The 10,719-nt window shown below is 42.9% G+C and overlaps 1 protein-coding gene across 3 annotated transcripts in view; it reads right to left on the bottom strand.

Annotated features, from left to right (window-relative positions):
- Positions 1-292: 292 nt before the first annotated feature.
- CRY1 (cryptochrome circadian regulator 1) overlaps positions 293-10,719 on the bottom strand; it is a 72,510-nt gene continuing 62,083 nt past the window's right edge. For 2 of the 3 annotated variants that reach the window (XM_040439457.1, XM_040439477.1), the window contains exons 12-14: positions 8,385-8,453; positions 6,392-6,499; positions 293-1,268 (exon numbers count right to left, since the gene is read on the bottom strand). In XM_040439457.1, coding sequence (XP_040295391.1) covers positions 6,396-6,499; positions 8,385-8,453 — 173 coding nt within the window. In that variant the 3' untranslated portion in view covers positions 293-1,268; positions 6,392-6,395. The remainder of the gene's footprint in view (positions 1,269-6,391; positions 6,500-8,384; positions 8,454-10,719) is intronic. The other variant, XM_040439467.1, reaches the window with a different exon arrangement.

The raw sequence follows: 10,719 nt of genomic DNA, 5'->3' as shown, positions 1-10,719 counted from the left end.
AATATCTGAATACTTTATAAATTGCTGTTTGTCAGGTCATGCTTTTTAGCCAATACTACGTACTGACTCCTCTCTACCGTTGGCTCCTAATCTCCACTGACAACAGCAATAAATAAGAGATGAGGCCTAGTTTTGTCTAACGGATTAGAACACCCCCCCACCATGTTTCTGCGGTGATAAATCCTCTTTAAGGTTGTTTTCACACAGAGCAGCATTTGTACACAGTCGTAATATAGCCTATAAAAGTGCATTGGGCCATACTGTACCCAAGCATTCCTCCCATTTCATTTTGTGTCAGATTCACATGCATTCGAGAAGACAGAAGTAACAGACTATGGAATGCTCCATTGGATGCTGTATTATGGACATTGTATTTGTAAGGGTTCATCCACGGAGGACAATGTCGGTGGAGAAACAAACCAACTACTCTGCGCCAAAATCTGCATGAGATGCATGCAGATTTGATGCAAATTTTGCTGTGGATTTCACCAAGTGCAAGAGTGAAATCCTTGGTCTAAATCCACAGAATAAATGAAGCAGCTGTGGATTCCAAATCCAATCCGCAGGTCATATCCTGCAAAGATTTTTTTTATTTTTCAGAGCGTGAGGATGTATTTGCCTCTGGCCATTCAGCAGCAGCAAATCCGCAGCGTATCTGTCCTATGTGGACATGCCTTAACACTTTTCTTTATGGAGCACCATATGGCGGCACACAGATTGCCTAATATATATAGGGAACTCTGCGGGCATAGCTCTGCTACGTGTCCTCGAGTATTGCTTCAGTCAACGTGTCCACCTGTAAAATCTCTTGCCGGTGACGTTACCGAATCCGTCCAACTACAGAATGGCAACATCACTTATAAAGGGTACAACTCTATACAGACGTACAAGGGGAAATTGGACTTCTTACAGGTTTACAGATTTTCTAGTCTTTTTCTTGCCATACAGATTTTTTGTTATCAAAAATATATTGCGCAGTCTATACCTAGTACAGATATTCATATTTACACATTGGTAAAGCAAGAGTCACCAAATACTTACAGAAATATGTACAAAAAAATGCAACAAAACTTACTGAAATAGTGTAAAAGATAAAAATAGAAATGCAGCAATAAATTAAGCTTTCACAAACCGATGAGCTTACAACCGTCCCCAACAGTCCTTAGAGAAGAGGCCGCACTCTTATTTTATTTCAATGGGCGTATTTACATACAAAGTCCAATACTGAGAAAGTCAATCGTTTCAGGTGACTCTGCGATTCCCGACATCTGTAGTGAGGAAAGAAATGACAATGTTCAGCAAAAAAAAATAAAAAATGAGGCCCACACGACAGGCTGACTTAATTTCTGCTTTATTTTTGTAATTATTAAACAATATGCTTGTCCAGAGGCACAGACTAAACATAGTTACAGAATATAAGCTTTTCAATTAATCACGTCCATACAGGGATTAGACATGAGGGAGGTAAATCTGGTTCAGACAAGACATTTGTGAAAGGTCCGTCATTACAGAGTTAAAAGGGGTTTCCAGGATTTTTATTTCTTTACTGATGACCTATCCTCAGGATAAGTCATCAGCATCTAATCGGTGGGGGGTCCAACACCTGGGACCCCCACCGATCAGCTGTTTTGAGAAGGCAGCGACGTCATACATTGTATAGCAGCCGTGCTTGGTATTGCACTCAGCCCCACTCACTCATGAACGTGTCGTCACTTGGCCTAGGAAAAGCTGAAAGAAGGCAGCAGTGCTCACAGGAGCCTTCTTAAACAGCTGATCAGCGGGTTTCGGACCCCCACCTATCACACACTGATGACCTATCGTGAGGAGAAGTCATCAGTGTAAAACACCCGGAAACAGGCTGACCTGTTGCATGTGTGCTTGACAGCTGAAGGCATCTGTGTTGGTCCCATGTTCATATGGAAAAAACAAAAACAAAAAACAAAGTTTTAATATAAGCAAATGAGCCTCTAGGAGCAATGGGGGTGTTGCCATTACACCTAGAGATTGTGCTCTCTCTGCACTTTAACTGACAGGGCCAGCAGGCATGATCACATTTACACTGCCTGGCTCCGTCAATCAAAGTTTAGAGGATGCAGCAATTGCAGAGAGAGGAGCCTCTAGGTGTAAAGGCAACTCCCTCATTGCTCCTAGAGGCTCATTTGCATATATTAAAACATCATTTTTTTTTTATTTTCTCAGCAATGAGGGCACATATGAACATAGGACCAACACAGATGCCTTCCGCTGCCAAATGCACATGTAACAGGCCAGCTAGTTTCATAGGTACAAATCTGATGACAGATGCCCTGTAATTTATGAAACTACACGGAAAGTCTCTAGAAGAGAAATAATATATGTATGTGAGTTATAGTTTGAAGCCATATCATTTCTATTTTTAAAAACTTGCCTGGGAGCAGCCATATTGGAGACACAGTACACACTCCTGAATAGACAAAGCTATAGGTTTATGTACGCTTTGTGTCTTGAATTAAAATCTGACCAGGGTTTTCTTTAAGTTCAACAAAGAATATAGTGGTAATTTAATTGCCTCCCTATGAAACTCACCCTTTAATGTATGTATGAATGCATGAGAAAAAGGAAAGCCCCATTGGAGACGAGATATGTACTGTATGAGGACAAGCTTGTACAGAAATGCAGAATATATTGTGGTGCTATATAAGCAAAATGAATAGCAGTGAATAGTCAGAAAAGATTTCAAGAAGAGATTCATCCCTTAAACACTAGAGAATGGCAGAAGAGCTACAGAGCCTTATCAGTGTGTATAGTGTCATTCATGCCATACATGCATGGGTGGGATTCACATCACAGTTTGATTTTCTGCTCTTCTGATCCATCAAAAGAACAGAAAAAAACAGGATCCTGTGAAAAACAAGCAAACAGATCCTATGCATCAGTTATGCACATTTTGCATGCATTTTAGCCATTTCCATCTAAGAAGTTTTTTTGTGTCTAAAAAAACTGATCTCAGACGGAAATGGCTAAAACAGATGCAAAACGCGCATAACGGATGCACAGGGTGCGTTTTTTTGTTGTTGACAGGATCCCGTTTTTTTATTCTGTACTTCTGACGGATCAGAAGAACGGAAAATGAAACTGTCATGTAAATCCCGCCTTAACTGGTCAGAGCCATGGTAAACTTGTAAATGAACCACACCTGGTGGCTCAATAAATGGTTCAATGACACAATGAAGAAACCACCTAATGAACGAGACTGCAAACAATAATAAACTGTACTAAAACGTATCTAGGAATACTATGTAACAGTTCATATCCACATTTCATGAACGGCTGCACTCAGCCGGCACTTAAGGCTGTGGGATAATATGTGCAACTTGGGGTAATACGTATAAAGGCACCAACAGCATTAAGACAAGTCAAACCAGACAACAAATAGCACAGGCTAAGGCTTATTTTGTGTGTTTTAGAGAGCTAAAGCAATTGTCTATAGGCACAAATATAAAAAATATAGTAAACTGGTTGCATCAAAAAGGTTGTCCCTTCCATTACAAGTGATGGCCTATCTTCAGTATATCCGTCTTCAAATACTTTCAGTTCACTTGCGTTGTTACGGATCCGGCGGGCACTTCCGGCAAATGGAGTACACGACGGGTCCAGACAACGCAAGTGTGAAAGAGGTCTTCGGGTAGGTTTACAGACAGAAAATCCGCTGATTTCTGTGCAGTACCACACTAAAAACCATGTGTTATTTGAAATTTTTGTTTTTTTGTTTGTTTTTTGCAGATTTGCAGCAGTTCTCACTTGCATTGCAAAGGTTGAAATCCACACTAAAAAAATTGCACAAACAACTGACATGCTGCAGATTTCTAAATCTGGACGGCAGGTCAATTTCCACATGGATTAAAATAAGCAAAGTGTACATGAGAAATGTCTAATCTCATACACTTTGCTGGTACTGTATTAGGCTACTTTCACACTAGCGGCACGGACCTCCGGCAGGCTGTTCCATCCGGTGAACAGCCTGTCGGATCCGTCCTGCCGCTAGTGACCGCGTGCCCCCGGACTGCAGCCCCTTCCCCATTGACTATAATGGGGCGGGCGGAGGCACGGCGAGAGGCTAACGGAATAAATGTCGGACATGTCTTAGTTTTATCTATCTTCACTCTTTCACCGTGCACTGCCGTGCCTCCGCCCCCATTATAGTCAAGGCAGTCCAGGGGCACACGGTCACTAGGGGCAGGACGGATCCGACAGGCTGTTCAACCGATGGAACAGCCTGCCGGAGGTCCGTGCCGCTAGTGTGAAGGTAGCCTTATGCTGCAGTTTTACCGCACGGGAATCTGCGCAGAAAAAAAACTTGTGTAATCTGCGTAAACGTGTGCAGCCACCCTAAGAGGGACATTACTATACAGATGCTGTGTTATCAAGGTACAATTATATAAAGCAAATAAGTACCCATTAAGTTCCGCCCTCTAACTATTACATAAAATGAGTACACACTGACACAGATAATGAAACTTATAGCAGGGCCAACATCTGAGGGTACTAAATTTAAATAAATAACCATGTAAAAAATACAGAGGAAGGTAGAGCACTGACCACTCCAACGTACGTTTCGCTGCCAGGCATCTGATGGGAGCAAAACATGTCCCTTTACATGTTTTTTCAATCCTATTTTACAGATGCACCTAATAAAAGTTGTATTTTTAGTATGTATTTATTAGTCCTGTGCATTTTTGTGGGGTGGTGATCTATAATAACCATTTCCTAAGCAGGGGAATTAAACCCAAATATTCCACCCCATTTCATAAAGCCTAGCTATTATTTATTTATTTTTGATAAAACAGAGCTTCTTACTAGAATTGAAAACATGGGCTTCTAGACCAGAACAATGTCTTTTTTGTAAATTAGTGTGTGTGAAATATTAGCGTTTAATTCGCCCCTTCCCGGGAAGTAGTAATTATAAGCTTAAAGCATATCCATACCACCTTATGGGGTCCTTTTCAGTTTTATATGCTGGTCTAAAGATGCGGTACAGGGTATTTTCATAGGTTTTGTAGGCTCTAATATTGGTTTGTATACTGAGCATAACTATACAGACATGTAGAGCGGCGCCCAGGGATCCCCCTGCACTTACTGTTATCCCCGGGCGCCGCTCCGTTCTCCCGTTATAGCCTCCGGTATCTTCATAGTTATGCTCCACCCAGGGGAACCTGCCGGCGTCTCATTCTCCCATGCTGTAACGCTGGCCAGTCGCAGCGCTCAGCTCATAGCCTGAGAGAAAAAAAAAGCCTCTCAGGCTATGAGCTGAGCGCTGCGATTGGCCAGCGCTACAGCATGGGAGGAGACCCCGGGAGCTTCCCCTGGGTGGAGCCTAACTATGAAGATACCGGAGGCTATAACGGGAGAACGGAGCGGCGCCCAGGGATAACAGTAAGTGCAGGGGGATCCTTGGGCACCGCTCTACATGTCTGTATACTTAGTTTAGATGTTTTATTCTAGTGAAAGGTCCTCTTTAAGAGTATATTTGAGAGGGATAGCTCATCTTAACAACATTTCAGACATGGAAGGGTCTGTGCCCTGCTACCACACTGTTCTCTAGAATGAAGTGCCCGTTCACTCCCCTGTATGTCAGGTTTCTTTGTCTTCTGCCATGGAGGTTTTACATGTAGCCCCATGGCAGTAAAGGAGATTGCCTCTATTAATTTGGAGATCTGTAGACAAAGATCCATGGCATTTAGAGGACCACTAAAGCCCCCTTAAGTGTGGTCACAGAGCCAAACCCCCACTGATGACATTTGACAATGTTGAATACACTGTATGATAAGCCTATCTTTCACAGTCAAGTTGCAAACTGACAAACAGATGTTTCAGAGAAAAGCAAGGAAGCAGATGTAGATAGTGGTCAAGCAATAGGTAAGATATGATGAGCCTTGGTCCTGTCTAATCAAACTTACCCAAATGGGGGGAAAAGCTCATGATCTAGAGTTGGAGAGGGGATAGGTCACATTCACATAGCTGTAAAGCGTGTCCATGCTGAAGAAGTGATAAATCAAGGCCATGGCCATGTGCCTCTGCCAACTTTCTAGTGCTGGTGGGCTTCTGTAAACAGGAGGAGTTTGCTTGAATACTATGGGGGGGGGGGGGGGGGGGCAATATATAGGGAAACCAGGCAGAATGTAGACATAACTAATGAAAGCCTCAAAGAGCCCTCCAGCGATTAGAGTTGATCAGCTGATGACAGCTGGGGTTTCCTTTAAAACTGCATGAACACCTAGTCTATGGTTGCTAAAATGCCATCACGGAAAGACAGCCCTAAAGCAGTAGACAGACGAGTCCCATACAACGTATGAGGGAATAACCTGGTTAAATTCGTGCTGACACAAAAAACCAGCACATGACAGACACTCACCAAGTTAATGGCTGCTTTGCCGCTGGACCTTAGGTCCAACACTTTGAGTCTCCTCTTCTGGATTGGGACGTTTGCCAGAAGACACAACAGAGGTCATATTGTTCCTGGCTGTGGGCAGATAGAACATTGCTAAAAACAGGTGGGCACAAGCTATCCTACACATAGACCTGAATCATCGGCATGACTGTATGTAGCATTATGTAAGGCTTGATATTGTATAGATGTCACAACTTTAAATACTTAAATAGCAGCTGCTGAGAGTCCTACACTTTGGTGGACTACTTTTTGGCTCTTCTCCAGTACCCTATGGCCATTAAAACCACAGAATCTTATCAGGTAACTGGACACTCAGCTCGACCAGTAAGTAAAGATATAGAACATGGACACTCATCCCACACTAGTCTCCTCACTAAACACTGCTTAGTAAGCCTTCTAATACTGAAGACTACAGGAACTAGTATCTGTCTAAGGACTATCGCAGCTCCTCCAAGGAAACCAAGCCTAGCCTTGTTCATACTTGGCGGCAGTGACGCAGCACACAGTAGAGTATAAAATCCTACATCTTGAATGACAAGATCACTGCCCTCATTCTACTGGATTCATTTACAGTATACTGAATGGAGACTCCTAGAAGATGGCAGAGTAAGGAGAAGTACCAACTGTGGAAGACTTAAAAGGGTATTCCACTCTCAAAGTGATGGCACAGCACTAGTATGTGAAATCATTTTATAACTGGTGAGTGTCCAGCCCCTGAGGCCTGCACCAAACCTAAGAATAAAGATTTTCCAGTGCTCATTCACCTCTTCACTGAAGCTCCTGGCCATATGCTGCACAGAAAATAGTAACAGGTCTAATTAAAGAGGTTCTACACCATTTTATTACTGATGACCTATCCTTTGGTTAGATCATCAGAATCTGATTGGTGGGGGTCCAACATCCGGGGCCCTTGCGGATCAGCTGTTTGAGAATACTGTGGTGCTCGCAGTAGCGCCGCAGCCTTCTCTATGTTTCCCGCAGGACCAGTGACATCACGATTATCATTACTTGCCTGGGTGTTGCTCAGCCCCCTTAAAGTGCACTGGGCTGAGGCACGCCCAAACCAGTGATAATAGTTGTGAGGTCACTGGCCTGTGGGAAACAGCGAAAAGGCCGCAGTCTTCTCAAACTGCTGATCGGTGGGGGTTCTGGGTGTCGGACACCTGCTAATCAGATAGATCATCAGTAATAAAAAGGTGTAGAACCCTCTTTAACTTGAATGCAGGTGTCCAGCAGTTCCTCGCACAGCACATGACTGCGGTGTCACTGTGCAGGGAAAGGCGGTGAAGGGGCTACAGCACTAAATTAGCGCTGCCGCCCCTTATAGTAAGGATCAGTGGGGGTCCCAGAGGTTGTGCTATCACCTTATGAGATGGGAATACCCCTTTAAAAACACTTAGGCAAACTCCTCTCAGGATATGTATACAAGAAAAATACAGACCTTACAAATGCAAATACACATGTGAATGACATCCATCCTTTACACTTTTCTATTCAGACTATAAAGTGATGCTCCCAGGAGGAAGGTGACAATGTACAAAATATGGCAAAGTCAGAATTTTATTAGGGCGATAATTGCTCTGGCATTGGCAATGCACGGGCCCTTAGATTACCAGGTTTTCCCACTGAATAAAGGGTCAAACAGCAGTGAATGGAGCAAGCAGAGAAATCACATCAATTATATAAGTGTGTGTCTGCTTGATAATGCAGCAGGCGAGAGGTGCAGAGGTGTCAGGTCAGGTTAGCATCGAGCTTTTCACTAAAAATGGATGGCATCTCCAGGACAGACAATCTGTGCATAACTTTCAAGTGAAAAACCAGAGTGGCAATCCACAGCACGTCTGCAGCAACTGTATCAGAGGCAAATGACAAGTGCAATAAGCCTTTGGATTTTCTGAACAGGCCATAGTATCCTTATAGTGAGACTACTACTACTATCTGATGTAAATGTAATTACCTTGTATTAGGTAGGACTGCTGGCTGTCTCCATAGTTGTAATGCAGGATACTGCTCCCCTGCCAGTAACCTACAAGAGATGACATTCAATTAGTATCCAATTAAACACTGTGTGCCAACACTTGCTGCTCCATGACGGAGCCAAACAAAGGACGATTTGATGGATTTCAATGGTCCTTTATAGATCAGTCACATGAACATCATCTGCCATCCGCAATAAAATAGAACAAAGCGATAACCTTCTGATTACCCTGGGGCCAGCTCTTCAGCTGTATAAAAAAGGAGTTTTTTTGGGGCAGCGTTAATCTAAAATAAAACCTAAAGGAAATAAATTAATAACCTTATAAACACAGTGGAGACCGCTTTCTAAATTTAATGACCTTGCCATTGAATAAATATGTTGTTACATAAATGAAAATAGCAATCAATTGGCAAGACATAAAATGATGGCTTAGGCTACTTTCACACTTGCGGCAGGACGGATCCGAAAGGCTGTTCCCCCTGTCGGATCCGTCCTTCCGCTATTTCGCCGGACTAAATAGTCGGACATGCAAGACTTTTAGTCCGGCGGCCTTTCGCTGTGCACTGCCGTGCTGCGCCGGAGCTCCGCCCCCGTCCCCATTATAGTCAATGGGGACGGAGCGGCGGAATAGCGGAAGGATGGATCCGACAGGGTGAACAGCCTGTCGGATCCGTCCTGCCGCAAGTGTGAACGTACCCTTAAGGTTGGAAATTTAGAGATTTTTTTTTTCTGGTAGCTGGTTTAATCGCTTAGGGTAGGTTCACATCACCATTTTAGCCATTTCTGTCTGAGATCAGTGATTTTAGATGGAAGAAAAAGTCCTCCACTAAGGATCTCAGATAGAAATGTCTAAAACTGATGCAAAAGGGGCATAACAGATGCTTAAAATAAAGGCTATTTTTTTTTCTTTGTTTTCTGTTCTTCTGATACATCAGAAAAACTGAACACAAAACTGTCCAGTTTAGACAACCCATTTTCATATACAAGTAATTCTGAGTTAATAAAGGTGGTTTCCCTGTTTAGGATCTCTTAGAGTGGATAGCAATAATAAAGAACATCACTCACTCCGTCCTGCATTATACAGACAACCTACTGATAAGAATGGGCAATGTGTAGAGATTCATTTCCTGTGTGGTTGTTGTGCTGCAGAGACACTGAAAACTTACTGTCAGGTATCCCCACGGATTATAGATGATCGCCAGGGTTTCAGCAGAGGGACACTTTGTGATCGACTTATAGTGAAGACACCCTCCTAACAAGTAGTGATTGGCCAAACCCTTTTAACCCCTTCTACCCCAGAGGTTTTTTTGTTTTTGCATTTTCGTCTTGACCTCCCTGCCTTCCCAGAGCCATAACTTTTTCAGTTGTCTGTTCACAGGACAAGTTGTCTGTTTTTTGCAGGACAAGTTGTAGTTTCCAACGTCACCATTTAATATTGCATATGATGTAGTGGGAAGCGGGGGAAAAAATTCCAAATGGGGTGAAATTGCAAAAATAAAAATAAAAAAGCAATTCCGCCAGTTTAACGTTTTTTTTAATTTTTATTTTATTTACGTTTGATGTGTGATAAAACTGACCAGTTAGGGTACTTTCACACTTGCGGCAGAGGATTCGGGCAGGCAGTTCCATAGCCGGAACTGCCTGCCGGATCCGTCAAAACGTATGCAACCTGATGGCATTTGTGAGATGGATCAGGATCCTGATCCGCCGGACAAATGCATTGAAATGCCGGATCAGTCTCTCCGGTGGACGGAACACTCGGGGCCGGATCCGCATTAATGCATTTCAATGGGAAAAAATGCCAGATCCGGCATTCCAGCAAGTGTTCTGGAATTTTGGACGGAGATAAAACCGCAGCATGCTGTATGGTATTATCTCAGTCTTGAAAAGTCAAAAAGACTGAACTGAACACATCCTGAACGGATTGCTCTCCATTCAGGATGCATGGGGATAAAACTGATAAGCCCAGAGGACGGAACTCAATGCCGGAAAAGAATAACGCTAGTGTGAAAGTACCCTTACTTTTATTCTGCAGGTCAGTATGAATACGGCGATACTTTATATGTATAGTTTTTCTTGCGTTTTGATAGTGATAAAATAATTAAAAAATCTGTTTTATTTTTTGTTGCCATATTTTGAGCCTAATAAATTGTCGTCATTATGTGTACGAAGCTGTGTGGGGGGAGGGATGTGTATTGCTTTTTGATCACTTTTTATTTAATTTTTTTGTAGAAAATGAAGCGACCAAAAACGGCGAATCGGCCATTTTGACGCTTTTTTTTCCGTTTTGCTGTTTGCTGTATGGGGAATATAT

Source organism: Bufo bufo, chromosome 1 (assembly GCF_905171765.1).
Source record: "Bufo bufo chromosome 1, aBufBuf1.1, whole genome shotgun sequence".
In the NCBI taxonomy this organism is placed as follows: domain Eukaryota; kingdom Metazoa; phylum Chordata; class Amphibia; order Anura; family Bufonidae; genus Bufo; species Bufo bufo.
Note: the sequence above shows the minus strand (reverse complement) of the source record. Positions and strands in the feature narration are given on the sequence as shown.